This window comes from Prinia subflava, chromosome 8 (assembly GCF_021018805.1).
Source record: "Prinia subflava isolate CZ2003 ecotype Zambia chromosome 8, Cam_Psub_1.2, whole genome shotgun sequence".
Taxonomy (NCBI): Eukaryota; Metazoa; Chordata; class Aves; order Passeriformes; family Cisticolidae; genus Prinia; species Prinia subflava.
The window spans coordinates 3,089,933-3,108,031 of record NC_086254.1 but is presented as its reverse complement, the minus strand read 5'-3'; the positions used below and the strand labels follow the sequence as shown (position 1 = coordinate 3,108,031).

At 46.1% G+C, this 18,099-nt stretch overlaps 1 protein-coding gene across 1 annotated transcript; it reads left to right on the top strand.

Moving 5' to 3' along the window:
• The first annotated feature begins 252 nt into the window (after positions 1-252).
• Positions 253-16,176, top strand: RCC1L (RCC1 like). Its single transcript, XM_063402381.1, has 11 exons — positions 253-585; positions 1,778-1,907; positions 4,370-4,498; positions 5,331-5,397; positions 6,451-6,502; positions 8,050-8,134; positions 9,161-9,342; positions 10,753-10,837; positions 11,852-12,025; positions 13,294-13,379; positions 14,876-16,176. The coding sequence occupies exons 1-11, from the start codon at positions 319-321 to the stop codon at positions 14,951-14,953; spliced, it is 1,335 nt and encodes a 444-aa protein (XP_063258451.1). The 5' UTR covers positions 253-318; the 3' UTR covers positions 14,954-16,176.
• Positions 16,177-18,099: the final 1,923 nt, after the last annotated feature.

Below are 18,099 nucleotides of genomic sequence, written 5' to 3'. Positions count from 1 at the left end.
GCTGTGCTGGGTTCGGGTGTGATCTGCGTTTGCGTTTGGGCTGGCTCTGGGTCTACCTGCCGGTTTAGGCCTGAGTTTCAGTATTGATCTTTGTTTAAGTCTGGGTCTAAGTCCACAGGGGGGTTTAGGTTTAGGTTTAGGTTTAGGTCTGGGTGTATGTTTAGGTTTGAGTTTGGGCCGGGCTGCAAGTTCAGCTCAGGGCTCCCCCTCAGAGACAGGCGCGGCCCCTTTAAGGGCAGCGCGTGCGCGCAGGGGCGGTGACGCCGCGCGGGCCCGCGTGTGAGGGGGAGCCAAGATGGCGGCGGCCTGAGGGGAGCCATGGCGGGGGCGGCGCGGCGGCTGCTCCGCAGGGGCTTGGGCGTGGCGGCGGGGCCGCCGAGCACCCGCCAGCTGAGGGAGGCTGAGGAGGCCGCCCCGGTGTTCCAGTACGCGGGGAAGGCGGCCAAGCGCAAGGACCGCGTGTTCGTGTGGGGCTTCAGCTACTCGGGCGCCCTGGGCGTCCCCAGCTTCGTGAAGCCGGACGCGGGCTGGAAGAAGCCGCGGCGCATCCAACCCACGCCGTACCGCCTGGAGACAGAGGAGAAGGTGGGCCCGGTCCGGCGGGGCCAGTGTGTCTCCCCCGGCCTCCGGAGCCTGGTCAGGGCTTAGCACAGCCGAGAACGGCATTACTGAATCGGGTTTAAAGGCTTTGCCGTGATTCAGTGTTTTTTATCGATATAGTGGTATTGCTTGGGATGATTACTGTTTTAACTGCAGCAGCATATAGTTTAGAAAATATGTATTTGCGATTTTGTCAGTGGCATTAAAGAGCCAGGGTGTGAAGAGCATTTGCCAGATAAAACGGGCCCCTTCCAGTGGCTCCGTGGCTGCTCCCACCTGAAAAATGGGAAGCTTGTGTTAAAAATCATGTTATTCTTTAATCTACATGTTTCACTCGTGCTCTGCTCTCTAGTGCAGAGGAAGTGAGAGCATGCATAGAATATCTTGACTTGGAAGGGACTCGGAAGGATCAGCAGCTCCTGGCCCTGCTCAGGGCAGCCCAGCAATCGCACCCTGTACCCGAGGGTGTCCAAACTCCCCTTGGGGCCGTGCCCGTGCCCTGGGGAACCTCTGGGGGAGGAACCTTTTCCTGGTATCCAATCTAAACCTCCTCTGGCCCGGCTCCAGCGGTTCCCTCGGGTCCTGTCCCTGGTCCCGGAGCGGGGATCGGCGCTGCAGACCTCAGTGACACCCGACCTGGGTCATTTCTCCAGGCCGAACAAACCAACCCACCCAGCTGCTCCTCATGTGGCTCTTAGGCTGGGCTTATTGTGTCAAAAGGAGTAAAACATGTTATTCTCTTAGTATCTCTCTTTGTTTTGGTTTGCTTGTTTGTCTGGTAGGGTTTTTTTTTTTCCCTTGTTTTTTCCTTTTTTAAAATTTGTCGGGTTTTTTCCTTTTTTTTTCTTTTTGCTTCTTTTGTTTGTTTGTTTGTTTGCTAGTTTTAATCTGCTGATGCAGGTCTTTCTGTGGCATTGAATGGGGCCAAAATAATGCAGGAATAAAGATGTATGCACATAAAACCAAAACTTCAAGGCGGGAAGGTTGGACCTGAGTTTTTGTGCTTATCACAGAAGACTCCTGATAATTTTTGCAAGACTATACATGCCATGAGTTTGGGCTGCATGTGAGTGTAGCTTAATGAGGAATGAACACTGGTGAACAAGCATGGAGTGAAACTTGCTTTTCTAAGCCACAGTTTCTAACTGAATGGTGTGGGGTTTGTCTGTCTTCAAAGATCTCCTCTGCTGCCTGCGGTTATGGATTCACACTGCTGGCTTCTACTACCAGAGACATCACCAAGGTGTGGGGCATGGGGCTCAACAAGGATTCCCAGCTTGGATTCCAGAGAAGCAGAAGAGATCAAAGTAAGGATTTAAGTGTTTTTAAGACTGACAGGGTGACAGGTATGCTTGTGGTACAGGAATCTTTATGTGTTTGGAGCTCTGAAAAACATCAGGGGGCTTTGATGCAGTCCCAGGCTGTGCTTTATTTTTTAAATCAGGTCTGTTTCTGAAATTTAGCTGTGTTTTTGTGTGCTTTGTATTTGGTCACCGTGTGCCTCTGTTCTGTACCCTGCACTTAATCAGCTTCATCTGGACAGGAGTGTAGCTGTTTATTCTGTGATGTTGGTTAATGTGTGGCTTTGACTCTATAGTTTGATAGCAGGCACAGTGTAGTTAATAAAATCATTTTAGCAGGATGGTTTGCTTCCTTCTATTGCCTTTGCACTTCAAAACTAAAGTCCTTTAGTCCTCCTTCCCTCCTCAGTTAGAGTTTTTTTAATGCAGTCTGTGGGATTTTTGTGAAGCTGTAGGGTTTCTTTTAAAATTAGTTTAATAGCAAGTTGCATTTTGAAGGAAAACCGTATTTTTCAGTCATTTTGTCTTACACCAGGCTCTCAAACTTGTTTAAGAAGGTGTTTTCTGTGCAGAACATTGCCATCTACCACCAGACAGATAGGAAAACCACAAGCTTTCCTCATAGAATGGCTGTGTAGACATTGCTCCATAAACAGTTGAGGAAAATCATGATAAAAGCAGCTTTTGTCATTATGGTGTGTAAGAGTGTAACCCATCAAGGTAGGGTGTGTCTGATATGGGCAGAAGATTAAACTTAGTGGAGAAGCAAAAGAAAGTTGCAGCTACAGTGCAGCATGTGGAGGTTTGCAGTGGTGCTGCTTTGTGCTGCCACACTGGGCAGTTCTGTAAGTGTGTACACACAGCAAGTGTGTGCTGAAACAGCAGCTGCACAATGCAGGGGCTGCAGAAGCTTCTCACTTCTGCTTTGAAAGGTTTCAGCTCTTGCTGGGTCTTAGTTCTGTACTTGCTGATGTCTCAGGAGTGTCGTGGAATTACCTTGTTTTTCATCTGACCTGGACATTTTTTTGTCAGAGAATCCAGAAATAAGTTAAGTAGTTTTGCAGTTCAAGCCCTGCTGAGTAAGAGAGAGTTTGACAAGATGGGTTGAAAATGTGGTGAAGATCAGTGGGATTGCTACTGCTCCATGTTTAATGTCCCCCCAGACAGGTTTTCCTTTGGGATGTGTTGCTCATTGCTGTTTTACAGAATGATTTTGGTGCCTTCTGCTTCCAGCACTGTTGCTGTAGATGCTTCATTTCCAAGGGAATTTGCAGCCTGCTGACTTTTAGATGGGTTGTATCTAAACTAATATTTCACACTCACTCCCCTGTTCCTTTTCCACCTCAGTGTCTCTTTCCTCCAAATCCCCTCAGTGATGGTTACTGCAGATCCCAGTAGTGTGTGTCTTTCTGCTGGAGGGAACAGAGAGAGGAAAAGATGTTTTTGTGTTGTGATTTCCAAGTGTTTCTAGACAGACAGAGAGTTGGTTGTCTTTAAGTTCCTGCTCTATTGTGTGGCAGATGGCCCCACTGGCAAGTTGCCTGTTGTGCTGCCTGTCCTCACATCCAGTACTGTCTTACTGCAAAAGACCATGTGTAGGTATTTTAATTTTTTTTTTTTAATTTTAGGTGTGGTGTTTTGTTTTGTTTTGTTTTTTATTGAAGGCAGTAAGAACCAGTAAAGCACTGCTGCCTTTGTGCAGTATTGCGTTGGGTCCTGTGGGATTTGATTTCACTTATTACAGTGACTTTGATATCAAGGCTTTTTATGTTCCCTTAACCTTTTCCTTGGTATTGATTTATGGTTTGCTGTTCTTCCCCCCCACTCCTCCAGTTCACTGTAACTGATTGCATGTTCTTCAAGTTGTTAAATCTTTTTAAAGTACAGCATGTCATTTTTCATAAACGTTACAAATCTTATTCCCTATGGACCCAGCCTAGCTAGTCTTTCTTGCATTCCTTATTTCTGAAAGTGCCTGTAATCTCCTTTTCTTTCAATATGAAGCACTGAGATTTTTTTGTTCACCTTTCCTGATACATTTCTCTGATTGTTGCTCTTGTACCTTGTTTGCAGTATCTCCGGTTGCACAGAATGTTTGTGCATGATATTAAGCTCTGGTAATCCAGATGGATTCTTCAAATACATCAGTACGTTCAAAGTGGTTGAACATGTTGTTGAAAGCCTCAGTTTCACAGTTCTGCCACCTGAAGCCTCAATAATATTCACCTTCTAGTTATGGTGGACTTTTGTTTAGGCAGGGATTATTGGCTTCAGCTATCTCCATAGCTTTTATCTTCTTCCTCCCTCTGTAATAAATCCCTCTTTGGTTAGTATCTTGGCTTTCTAAAATGTATCTGCTTTTATAACAAAGCAGAAGTCAGTGTGTGAATGTACAACAGGATCAGCAAATATATATTGAATTTATTTTGTGGAAGCTACTGACTTAAAATTGTTCTCTCCTCTTTAAGCTAAGGGCTATGAGTATGTCCTGGAACCCTCTCCAATTCCATTACCACTGGAGAAGCCACAGCAGACTCGAGTGTTGCAGGTGTCCTGTGGGAGAGCTCATTCCCTGGTCCTGACAGACAGTGAAGGAGGTACAGTGTTGCTTGTGCTGATGATGTCAAGGGGTGCCTGGCTGTGCTTTTACTAAAAGCTTGAAAAAAGTTGTCTTCTGTCCTTTAGAGCTATATCCCAGGTGGGCTCTTTGCACTGTACGTGGGATGCAGGCAGCTGTTGGCCTTTGTGGGATTGCTTCTTCAAGGAAAAGCCATGAGCTTCACTTGGCTCAAGTTGGAAATGTGTTGGGAGCTTTTTACTGCAAGGTTTCTCTAGCCCCAGGCCTGGCTGAGTGCAACCTGCTTGTCTTGCCCACTCAGATGTGTTTTTGAGCACAGATTTGGGTGACTGTGCCTGTACTCCTGTGTTACATCCCCTTGAAGCCCCAGAGTGCTTTGTTTATAAAAGCAATTAATCAATAGTCCTTTATGGAGGAGATCCTGTTTGTGGATGTCTCTCCACATCTCTGGGAACTCTCTGGTGTAGTGGCTTCAGTGCTGCACCAAGTGATGCAGTGCAGCTGCTTAGTGGGTGAGCTGGTTGCTCTGTGGATTCCCACTCCTGAATGCTGATCTATTCTGAGTCTCTGACAATGGCAGGATGAACCAGGCAGTCCCAGCTGTGACAGACAGTGGGCTCCAGGTTCTGCTGCTGTGCCTGCAACAACACTGCTGGGCGTTGTTGGTGGAAATGCATTCAGTCACCTCAGTTCAAGTGGACTTACTTGGAAAAAAGCCTGTGCCAATTTTTACATTGCTGTGCTCCACCTTTCAGACTTAGAACTGCTTGAAAATATTTTGTGGAGCTGAAAAGAGGCGTTCAGGGGATTGGGCAGTAATAAAATGAGTGTGTTTTATCATTGTTTTTCAGTTTTCACAATGGGAAACAATTCTTATGGACAGTGTGGCCGGAAGGTTGTTGAAGATGAAATTTACAGGTGAGAATTCAAAGATCCTGAACTTTCTTAATGTTGGAAACATAATTGCACAAAAACAACCCTGCAGAAAAGGTGGAAAAGGTCTGGTAGTATAAGCATGCCATTAAAGATCTAGGAGTCTGAGAACAGGCATCATCCCAGCAGCCTGACTTTGAGCCCAGGCTGGGCACTGGCACTCTGCTGACCACATTCACAGGAGACAGAAGAATGTCAGCATGGGACAGTTCTTGTAGGGCATAGTGAGAGAGCCCAGCCTTCATAAATTGCTTGAGGTAATGGGTGTTAGTAGTTGGGTTTTCTCCCTTTAGCTGCTCACAGTACATGTTCTGTTCCTGAGGATGTTAGAAGTGCCATTTCATTAGGGAGAAGGCATCCTCTTATTAAGTCTCTGTAACTGCTTCTGAGTCTGTAGTGCTGTTCCTTCATTGGGTTTTTGTGGGTCACACCAAAGCATGTGCTCAAAGTGCTCTGTATGCTAGAGTAAGTGAATAGTGAGAATATGTTGAGTTTCTGATTCCCTGGGACCAAAAAAAATCTTGTTCATTGCTCTGTCTGTGATCCACAAAACTTGGTCTGTAAAGTTTGAGAGAATAGCTGTAATTAAATAGCTTTTGTTATTCTTGATACTGGAAGTCAGTCACTGGATTGTTCATAATTCCTGCTATTGTGAAAAAATGTCAGGGATGTTAGCACTCCACTGTGCTCTGGGATATCTGGTTTATCTCTGGCTAAGGGTAGTGTTTATATGGGTCTGCACTATGTATAGTGTCTCTGCTCATTATAGACTAAGGGCTGTCTTTGAGGGCTGCTTCTCCTCCCAGTTATCACAAGAGCTTGTATTTAAAAAGTGACAGTTCTTAAATAAGAGAATGTAGGATTATGTTCCTTCTTTGTGTAGGTATTCTGCAGTGATCAACATGCAAACACATTTCTCTACTTGTGGTAATCAAGTGGCTTTCAGTAGAGGCAGGTTTACCTTTGTGTTTTTCAGTTGCAGTCTTCTGAAATCCTCTGTATTGCCTTTTCTCTTCTTGGTGGTTGCTTGGTGTCCAGTGGAAGCCATCTCATTCACCAGCTGAAGGAATTTGACAGCAGAGTTGTCCAGGTAAGAGAATCATCTGAACTCAGTCCTGAAAATGAGCTGGAAGCAGCTGAGCAGCCGGGCTCAGAGGGTGCCAGTCATTGCCTCGAAGCTGAGTTGAAACCAGTGACAGCTGCGGTACCCCAGGGATCTGGGGTGCAATCCTGTGAACATTTCCAGTGATCTGGATCACAGAGTGTTCCCTCAGCGGAGAGCAGGTGATGTAAAACTCTGAGGAGTGACTGATAATCCAGAGGGTGGTGCTGCCATCCAGAGGCTGGAGGAACAGGCCTGCGTGAACCTGGCTGGAAATGGCCAAGTCCTGTTGCTAGTGAAGAACGATTTCTGACACTACCATAAGTTAGGGGTGACTGGGAGGCAGCTGTGCAGGAAAGGCCCTGGGCTACACCAGGCTGACCATGGCCCAGCAATGTGCCTTGCTGCAGAAAAGGCTGATGATACCCTGCATTAGGAGGAGTGTTACGTGCAGATCAAGGAGATGATTCTTCTTTTCTGCTCAGCCACACTCAGAGTACTGTGTCTACTACTGGGCTCTCACTCCATTACTCTCTTCCTGTTGTGATTTCTCGTTCCCTTTTGTCACTTTTTTATTGCTTAGGAGTTTTAAATTTTGTCTTTGCCTTTTCAAAAATGAGCTGTGAATCCATCCACTTAGACTAGCCAGCATTTCTCTAGGTCAGGTTCCTGGGAGAGCAAGGGACTGCAGGGCAGCAGAAACACCTGCCATGGGTGCAGCATTCCCAGCACAGGAGCAGGCTGCTGCTGTGTCTGTGCCCTGTATCCATTCTCTGTGGGCAGACATTGCTCCTGTTCTGAGGAAAGATCATTCATTTACACCCAGCTGATGAGACTGTGCTGGGGTTCATCCCAGAGCTGCTTTGAATGAAGCTTGTAAAACTTCTATTTGGACTTTTCATGGTTTTATTTTTTTTCAGGGGTATTGAATACTTGGTACCTGCTTGTACTTTGATAACAGCAGTTATGTGCTTAGTATTGGTAGTCACTCAACCTGTTGATTAAATCCCTTTAATCTTGGTTTTATTTTTAATGTCTGCTTTTGAATGGCTTTTTCCTTGGCTTTAATTCATGCCAAGCCTGTGGCAGACATGATGGCTAGTTCAGCATAAATAGAGATTTGAGAACAGCTGTGTGCCTAGAGTGCTTACATGGCAAAAAATCCATTGCAGTTTGTAGCTGGCATGAAGAATCATGTCCTTAGCATCCTGTGAAGGGAGAGCTCTTATTTACTCTTTGCTGTTTTATTGTGTTGTGCTACTGAATCCAGCTTTATTTCCTTGTTTTAGATCTTAGAAGAAATCGACTGCAGCAACACTTTCCATAAAGAAAATTCTGCTGTTTTCTGTGTTGTTTCTTGTGGTTCTTGGCCTTCCCTTTCTCTAGAGCCATGTGATCAGGAGAGAAAGGTCAAAATCTGAACTGATGGTCATCCTAGAGGCTCATTGCTCAATTTATCTGTCAGTAATGCTTCACTAAATCAAGTCTGAACATGTGACCTTTCCTGACTAGCTCTGACTTCTGTTTGTGTGCAGGTTGTGTGTGGGCAGGACCACAGTCTGTTTAGAACCAAGAAGGGTACAGTCTATGCCTGTGGATGGGGAGCTGATGGACAAACAGGTAGGAGCCTGGCTCAGCTTGCTTGTCAGGGAATTGATGAATGTAGCAAGCTGTCCTAATTGAGAAGCTGTGATGTGTATTTGTCATGGATGTGTGGACAGAAAGGGGCTGCTAACGTTCCCACAGTTGTGAGATGATGTTTTCAGTACTCTTGTGTAACCAAACTGAGACAATCCAGTTCATTTTTGAGGACCTTTAGGATGCCACCCTGGCAGTCCAAGCATGCAGTCCAAGGAGAGTGTATCTGCTGTTTAAAGCTTCTGAGGGGATGTGGAAGTGACATGGGCACTTTGTCCTTCAGTTTGGTGGTGGCTTTGCCTTCCTGGTTCTTGTTTTGGGGTCTGTTCTTCTCCTCTGAACTGACAGTGCTTTGGGAGCTGTTGCATGTTTCAGCATGGGATCCTTGGGCAGGCCCTTTTTGGTGCCTTTTGCTGCAGAGAACTTCCTCCTCACAGTCACTCCTGCTGTTTATTTGTTTTGCTGCTCCCAGAGCTGAGTTATTCACATGATTCTTCTGTGCCAATATAGAGTAACCTGGCTTTCTGTCATCCACATTCTGGTCTCTTTTCCAGGCAGCAATTTGTCACGTAAAGCGTTTGCTTCCCAGCCTCTTTTGCCATTTCCCCTGCTGTTGTCTAACTGGTTGCAGTGTGCTGCCACTCATGGCTCTTCTTGCAGAAGACAGGATGCAGCCAGTTTGTGAAACTTCATCTCTGTTGGGATATCTGCCTGGTTTGGCTGTTGTTCTTCAAACACTTTGCTCCATGCAGACAGGGGATGTGAGACTCTTCAGGGTGTGATTGTGTGAAGTTGTTGTGTACTCCAGAGAGGTGGCTTTGGCTAGTGGAAGTGGTGTTTGTGGCTGCTTCTCTTCTGTTGCAGCTAGGAATTAAGCAGTATGGACAGAAATATTTATTTCAGAGGAAGGGTGATTTTGTTATAGCATGACAGAAGTGGTCCTATGCAGGCATTAAAAGTGTATCTGGAAAAAAAATTCTTCATAATCTCTCCTTTTTTTCCTTTCAGGTCTTGGACACTATAACATCACCAGTGTCCCTACTAAGCTGCATGGTGACATTGCTGGAGTGAACATTATCCAGGTCTCTTCCTATGGGGACTGTTGTCTGGCTGTTTCAGATGAAGGAGATGTCTTCGGTTGGGGAAATTCAGAATACTTGCAGCTGGCATCTGTCACAGAAACCACACAGGTCAGTTGACCTGAGGGTGTGTTTCATGTACTTCAGTTCAGCTGCTGTGCACAGACTTAAAAGTTAAATATTTCTCCCTGTTCCAGGTTCTTTTGACAGCAGATACAAACACCACTAGCAGGCTGCTTTTACATAAGCCTACAAAACCAACCTGTCTGACATGTTTGTGTAGCTTTAGGAGGCAGTGTATTTCCCCTTTTTGATAGGCAAAGGTTTGTGTCACCTCATCCCAGTTTGTTAGTTTAACAACTCCATATTCTTCTTTCTCCATCCCATGGACTTTGCACCAAACTGAGCTCCAGCTCAAGAGCTTTTGCTAATTTCAGGACAGGAATTAGTTTTTTGGCTGGCTAATTTAGGATTTCAAGTGATCCTACTTTGAGCATAGTAATGATCCAGATGGCTATTGGAAGTCCCTTCTGCTCAACCTGTATTCTGGTGAACTTTCTGTGGACATCCTTAGTGGGTTTATAACTGAGTCCTGAACAAATCCAGTGTCTGACAGATAAAGGTGTTTCTGAGCAAGCTTACACGGGGCATTGGTAGAGTGCTGGCTTACACCAGGCATTGTACTACTGAGGTAACTACGCAGGTGGTCTCATGTTACAGCTACTTTAGAAAATAGAGTCAGGAAATTAATCAATACTCAGGCTACTCTTGGCAGAAGGCTAAGAGCAACCCTAATTGTATTAGGATAGCTTTAGCAGAATTTTACAAAGCTCTGTTTCCTGTGCTCCTCCTGATGTAGCCTTAGTGCTGAGATCCATAAGGCCTGAGGACAACGGTCAGATTGTGCAGGGTGGCAGTTTTCCTGGCTGGGTGTGCAGTGGAGGTCTGCAGCATCTGAAATGGATGAATGGCATGTTTGCCAAAAATGAGAGTCCTAGCTAAAATACAGATGCAGCCCAAAGTGTAGAATGGCAGAGCTATGAAATCAAAGACTGCTCTTTATAAATGTCAAGCTGGGTATGTATGTTGTGTTGGCCTGTACCAAAGAAGTGCCATTTTCTTTAAGTATTTTTCCCTAGTTCAAAAATGCCACTGCAGACTGAATTTTAGTGATCTAATCCAGTGTGAGGGCTCGAAGACTTGCTCAACTATTGACTTCCCCATTGTGTCTGACTTCAAAAGCCAGGGATAAGAAGCAGTTATTAGTCATTGTCAGCCTTGCTGCCATGCATGTAAGCTTCCCTGTAGGTAACTTTTTCCATCCTGTCCCCACCTTAATGAATGTCATGTCTTTTTTTTTTTTTAATTTTGAGACTTGCACTCATTTTATTATTCAGGCAGTAAAGGCTGTATCAGGAATCCAATTATTTAAGCTGTAACCAGAACTAGAGGACAAGTTAAAATGTATGTCTGGTTTGCAGTTTACCTTGTCTCTGACAACTCTTCTGCAATCCTGTACAGGTGAATATTCCCAGGCATTTGCCATTCAAGATTGGGAAGGTAAAGGAGGCTGCCTGTGGAGGGACTGGCAACGCTGTGCTGACAGGTGAGTTCACTTCTAGAAACATCCACTGGAGTGCTTGGCGGCACTCTTAGGTGGATTGCAACGTTATGAAACAAGTATCTTGTTTTGTGGGAACAGGGAAATACTGTGTGTATGAGGAAAGCTGGGAGACTGAGAAAGGTGATTTAAGGATGTGCTAGAGTTGTTGTTTTCCCTAGTGCAGAGCACTGCCTCCAGTGTGTGCTGTTGTGAGTGCAGCCTAGAGCAAGAGCATGGAGCTGTTTGCTCTCCTGGTCTTTGGTCATACTGAGTATGCCCTGTAATGAGTATGGATATAGGGAGGAAGTAAGGCAGCACTTGAGGGAAAGTAGAGCCCTTCAGAACCCTTCATGTTTATAAATCATGAACTAGGATGGAAAGAAGAGTTCTGAGAACAGTGAAACTCTGCAGCAGGTCCTTAGTGATTGTTCTTTGGAATCTCTGTGGCTGGGGAGCATAGCTGGAGGGTTGCTGCATGAAGAAATGAGGGAGGGGATTGTATTACTTTCTTGAAGGATTGTCTCAAGGAAGATGTTCATATTTTTAATGGGAGTATTGTGATGACCAGATATTTGAGCTTCTAATATGAAAGGAACAGAGCTAGCTGACACAGAAACTTAAATCTTTCTTATGCTGTCCAACTGTAGCCTTTCCCAGGCACCCAGCATAAGACAGAATGCCAGGCAGGGTGACATCCAGCTGCTGCTTTGGGCATGATAATAAACTCTCAACCTCTGTCCCATCAGTGCCATCAGCTGAAGTATATTGTCCAGCTCACTCTTGGCAGTATTTCCCCATGAAAGTTTCACCTAGGAGACTTGATTTGCTTGCATAGCTTAGGAAAAGATTGAGGCATTTGGATGGGAATGCATTATTTGCAGATTTTAAATAATCAATAAGTGTTAAACTGAGCTGGAAGAAAGGAAAATATCCCTTTGGTTCTGATTAACTCTTGGTTGTGGCACGAATTTCACAAGCACAGACTTTCTTACAGAATGTGTTCTTATTGTAATACAGAAGAAGGAAATGTTTTTGTCTGGGGATATGGAATTCTTGGGAAAGGACCAAACCTAGTAGAGACAGCAGTGCCAGAGATGATCCCACCCAGCCTTTTTGGCTGGTCAGACTTCAGCCCAGACGTCCGTGTTGCTCATGTTCGCTGTGGACTCAGCCAGTTCGCAGCACTTACAAGTAAGTGTTTCTCATCCCACTGTCATGGAGAGGTCATGTTGCTGTGTTATTGGCAGAAGAGAAAACAAAAAAATCCCCAAACCAAACCAAAAAAAAGCCTATACCCCAAAAAGTGCACCCGTCTTTCTTGAAATGCAGCAGCAGGGAGCCAGGCAGCACATTTACAGGTGTCAGCATGGCTCCTGGCATAGATTCTGTGCTAACTTATGCTTTAATTGTGAAAGTGTTAGTTGTCTTAACAAAAAACTCTCATACAGGAAATCCAAAAGAGTTTTTCATTGTTCTGTATAGAATGAGTCAGTCTGCTGCACTTTAGCAGTTTAGCAAATTGATGTGATAAATGAACAAACTAAATTTTAGTCTAAAGGAAGGTAGATATCAGAGTTTCTTGGCAATTCTGGCCAACTGAGTTAGCAGCCTGAGGTGGGCAGACCGGAGCATTTAATATGCAAAGGTTATGATACTGTGCTGTGTGCACACTGTGTGAGTTCCCAGCCTTTGAAATTTGGAAGTCATTTAATACCAGGCAGCAGTTCAAAGATCCAGCTGGCAGCAGGAAAAACACCAGGGCTGAGCCCTTTGGGACAAGTGGTGTGTGTGACACTGTCAGTTTGGTTGCAGGGTGCTTGTAAGTGGGCTCCCCTTGGTATTCAGAAAGAGTTAGAAACTGATTAAATTGTACTTACGTTATAGATTGTGTTTTGGTTGTTTCTGCTGTGGAACTGATCCAAACACTTCTGAGATCTGTGTGTTTTCCTGAGGAGCTCAAAACTTCAGCTCTGTTGAACAGAAATTCTTGCTTTTCCCTAGCTGTCATTGGAAGGTCACTTCTTTCAGACAGTCAAGTGAGCAGTTTCCAGGTGATGGCTTGGGATAGATCTCACTGCCTTGCCTACCAGAATTGCTCTGATTGTAGCTGATACAGATCAACTGCAGTTGTCTAACTTTTAGCACAAATTATTCACTTCATAAATGATTCCTTGGAATTTCTGCTGCTGCACTCCTCCTTCAAATAAAATTCCCAAGCAGGTGGTGTAAGAGGGGGAAACAAAGACTTGCACACAACTTTTCTTGTGCTGCTCGTTGGGCACAATTTTCTCCAAGTGCAAATACATTTATTGTACCTTGAAGTAAATCTGGTAGCTGTCATTCTGCTTGTAGAACCCTGTATACTCCCAGAAACACTGTAGCCACTTTTGCCAGCATCACAAATAGAATTCTTCCTTTTTAATGACCGTTCTTTTCTATTTTTTTTTTCTCCTGTATAGACAGAGGAGAACTGTTTGTGTGGGGCAAGAACCTAAGAGGGTGTCTTGGAACTGGAAGAATGGAAGACCAATATTTCCCATGGAGAGTAAGGATGGTGGTATTAAGGCCACCAGTATATTCTTTGGCTATTTTTTTGTTATCCCGAGAGCAAGGACCATCGTTTGCTGTGTGGTTTTGTTGAGTAACTCTGAAAGGAGTGGAAGCCTAAGATAACTGTAGAAGTGCTTTGTTTTCCAGAGGTCCCTGCTTGGGAGTGGAGGTATTCAGTAAACCTTTCAGTCTGCTATGCCAGTAATGATTTCAAATCCTAAACCAGCATCTGGTGCTGTGCCACCACATCTGCACAGTTCTCATGTCCTTCCTGTCCACCATCACCTGCTTGCTACCCTTACTGCCTCTTCCTTCCCCTTCTAACCTGCACTTCTATTTGTGTATGCTGCAAAGGAGACCACCAGTGCTGGTCATCTGTCCAAATCATTGCTCACCTAAATTAGGTGAACATTTTGGCCTGTAGTGGCTGCAGTCCACACTGTGGTGGGCTTCCTTCCCCCCTGTGGTGGTTGGGTCACTGGACTGACTGTCAGTTACAGCAGGAGATCCTTACTCAGCTGTTTCACAGTGCTTCAGTTCCACTGCTTCCTCCCAGATGGCTGAGAGCCAGACTCTGGATGGAGGAGAGCCTTTGGTTCTGGAGTTCAGCGTTCAGCCTAACAGATGCTCCTGATCTCCATGAAGTAGGAGCTGAGGGAGGCAATCAGTTGGACCACCCTGGAGGCCCTGTCTGTGTGTCTGAACTAGCAGTAAATGTGTTCCTGTAGAATGCTTTCTTCTTTGGTTAAAAATGAACAAAACCAGACCAGCTCTGGAACATTTGCCTAAAATCACACTGCTGTGGCTGGGTGGAATTTCTGAACTCACTTCCCCAGATGTGGACATCGGGGGTTGTGCTCTTTCAGACAGCCAGCTCCTGTCTGACAGTACCAGGGCAATGTGCCAGGATCCTTGTCTGTGACCACCTGCCCTAGAACTAACTGCTGTCCTCTCTCTTGGCTCTGAGGGAAAACTTGGTTTTTTAGACTCTGCTTTCCTCAAGTTTGAGGTCAGTTTTAAGTGAATAAGCTTCAGCAGTGAGGAGCTGGTCTTTTAGCATCAAAGCACACACTGCCTTAGGCTGAGCTGAGCCTTTGCCTTTTTCCAGTTCTTGCTGATGAACGAAGAGGCAAATCCCCGTGGTGCTTGGGCAGATCCACTTCCTAATGTCTAGATTATGCTTTGTTCAGTCATGCTGCTTCTGCTGCTGAACAGATGGGCTGAGGCTACAATCTCCTCACTATCTGCTAGTGAGCCTGCTCTTCCTTCTCCTTCCAAAGCTTTATGTGCTTCTGTGAAGGAAAAAGAGGAGTATTTCACAGCTCAGTGCACAAGCCTGCCTGGTGCTGAATCTTGCTCTTTCTTGGCACTTGCATTGGTACAAATCCCTGTGAAGCTAGCTGGCACGTTGAGCAGCAGGAGGATGAGAAATAGGAATACGAGGTGAAAGCAGCAGCCTGATGAGTGACCCACCCTGCTGTGTTTATCCAGGTGACGGTGCCCGGCGAGGTGGTGGATGTGGCGTGTGGAGTGGATCACATGGTCAGCATGGTCAGGTCTTTCACCTAGGCATGCTGCTGGGTCTCAGCACTGTGCCAGGGCTGTGCAGGGGCCTGGTGAGCAGCTGCTTGGAAAGGAGAACTCATTCTGTGAACCCAGTGACTGTGAGCAAAACCAGCCATAGCAGTGTGGGCTGCATCGCTGAAGGGCTCTGGCCTGGCTGCAGGAAGGCAGCACGTTCCCCAAGGAGCATGGAAATGCAGGGAGTGCTCTGGCGCCTTCGTGATGAGCTCCCAGAGAGTCTGAGACCCAGCCCCAAGCTGGTGAACCCCTCTGTGCAGAGGATGAAGAGCATCTCCCTTACAGAAGACTGGCATGGGATGAAATCTACAGCACAGGACATTGATATATGGACACTTCCTGTCACCAGCTCTGGAGTGTCAGTGTTGGGCAGAGCCAAACTATTTTTCATGGGAAAAGTTGGGGGTTTTTTATTACTGTTATGTGGAAAAGAGGTCCTGCTAGGTCTTGGAGCCCAGCACAGCTGTCCTGGGTGGCCACCCTCAGCTGCACTGTGCCCAGGCTGTTGTCTTGTACACAAACTGGATGCACAGCCCTTGCCTGGAGGCACTGATGTGTCTCTGGGCTGTTGGAGGCTTTCTGTGTTAGTACTAAAGACTGAACACCAAAGGAGCACATTCAAAGAGTGCAAAGCTCTTTGCAGGGGTAAGTACTATTAAATAAGACAGCAGCTCTCTGTGCTGCAATAAGACAGATGGGTGGTGACAGAAGCCAGTCTAGCTTATTGAGGGAGGCTGGGAACAAAGCCCCTGATCAGCTGCCTGCAAAATCAGTGCTCAGGCATGGATGTGAGCAGTGCTCACCACCCCTCAGGTACCTTTGTCTCCTTGTGCTGATCACACATCACTGCCTTTGATTTTTTTCTTGATTCCCTACACTCTTTCTGTTTTCAGGGGTACAGTGGCTCTCAGTTGCAATTAGCTGGGGATTTCAGGATTGCCTAACAGGGGAAGGAGTCTTAATGGGTAAGAAGCAGAGCTTCATTCCTTGGTGCCTTAGCAGTAAACTGATAGAGATGGGATGCAACAGCGGTGCAGATCTGTAGCAGGCACTTACCCAGACTCATGCAAGTGTGGGAAACTGTCTCCTGTGAAACACTCCAAACATCAGGCAGAGTTGTCTCTTCTCTCTGTGTGGGCTACTTCTAGTGTGCAAACTATTTTGGTGGAATCCAAGCTAGTAGGTTTTCAATAAAGTGATTATAAAATCTTTGTCAGTACCAATAGGAATATTCTGGAGCATGATCCACTCATGCATTGATTGGATTTGCATTTGAACTGCAGCATTTTGGTTCACAGTTGTGTGACAGGAAAGCACTTCTGTCAGCTGAGCCAGCTCCATGCCTGCAGGGCTGATAATGTTGTGTCCATGCATTGCATCCATGGCCTCATGAAACACCACATACATTGGCTTCATCAGATGAAATTCTGTGCTGAAACTCGGTGTGTAAACTTTACCTTGATTAAAGAAGTGTTGAAGGGTTTGCATAAAATATAGGAAACGTGAACCAAAGTACATGGAAATGGAGACACATCTCTTGAGTTATTGATGTTCCTGTGTAACAGGTATTGCTGGGTGGGTGAAGCAGAACAGAGAGCTACTGTGAAACTGGCAGGCCATTTGATTTGCTTTAATTCATACCTGATTCCACATGCAGCTGGGACAACTTGCAGTGCCCAAGCATGTCAGCCTGGCCTCATGGGATCAGGTATGCCCTTTCAACTTGAGGAGGCTTATGAAACCATGGAAAACACATACATAAACGCTGGTAAGAAAGGTGTTACAAACAATTCCCTTCATGGATGTTGCTGTTGAGGAGGCCTGGTCAGTGCTGAGCTTTAAGCTGCTCTCATTCCCAGCTCTTTCCAGTGCACCTCAGAGCTGGACCTCTGAAGAGCTGGGCTGAGTCCTTGTGTTGCATTCTTGCTGTACAACAAATGGCAAATTCTGTGTGTTAATGAGATGCCAATGAGGTCTTTGGCCCTAAGTAGAAATGTTGTATGGCTTAATGCAGCAGGGGTGTTTGTGCCTGCATTTTGAGGGCAGTCTGGCAAGCCCCAGCACTTACTCATGTTCTGGTTGTCATGTGGGGAGCATTTTGCCCTTAGCCAGCTGCCCCCCAGCCTGCTCTGTCATCCCTGCCCCATCCACAGGACAGGGAGAGGGAATCTGAAGGAAAACATGTGGGAACAAGGACAGGGGACCTGTTACCATCATGGGCACAGCAGACACAACGTTGGGGAAATTATTCTCTTGCCAGTAAAACAGAGCAGGGTAATGAGGAATTAGTGTGTCTGAATAGAAGTCCAACAGTGCCTTTCCCACACTGCTCCCTTCCCAGGCTCAGCCCTGCTCCTCACTTGTCTACTTCCTTATCTCCTCTGCTGACCCTTGTATTTACACGGTTGTCTGTCACAGATTCTTACTCCTTCCTTTTGGCTGCTGCTCTTGCAGCAGTTTTTCCCCATTCTAAGATGCAGTTCTTCAAGAACTGCTCCTGCTGTAGCTGATGGGCTCAGTCTTGGCTCAGAAAATGAAAATACCCCATTCCCCACCCCTTGTCTGTTGAAGGCAGATCCAGCCTGTGTGGCTTGTGCTCCTGCAGGATCAGGGCCATGCAGGAGCCCAGCTGTGCTGGGGTAGCTTCAGGTCACTGCCATTGTGAACTGCAAAGTAACTTTGCTTCATTTTGTCCTTCAAAGTATGGCACAGTAGACAGCCCAAAATATACCAGCATCCCTAAATATACCTGCAGTGAGGGAGTGTATGGGCCAAGGCTGCACATGGGGAGCAGCTCAAATTAGAACTGAATAACCTACTTGATTTGGAATTGATTACACAAGTGATTTGCCCTCATCAGCACTGTGGTGGCGTGTTTGGCTTAAAATAGCCCAGAAGGGCTTCAGGACAGTCCCCTGGTGCAGAGCCCTGTGCACAAACAGCCCTGAGCACAGGGCTGCCCCAGCAGCTGAGCACTGCAGGAGCTGCAGGAAGGATGGGGGAGAGGCTCAGGCCTCCACACCCCATCATCCCCAGAGCTCCTGGCAATTCCCTGCTGGAGAGTTGAATCCAGCATGGCCCTGGGCTGCCCTGCAGCCCCCACACAGCAAGGCTGGTCTCATCTGTCAGCAGGC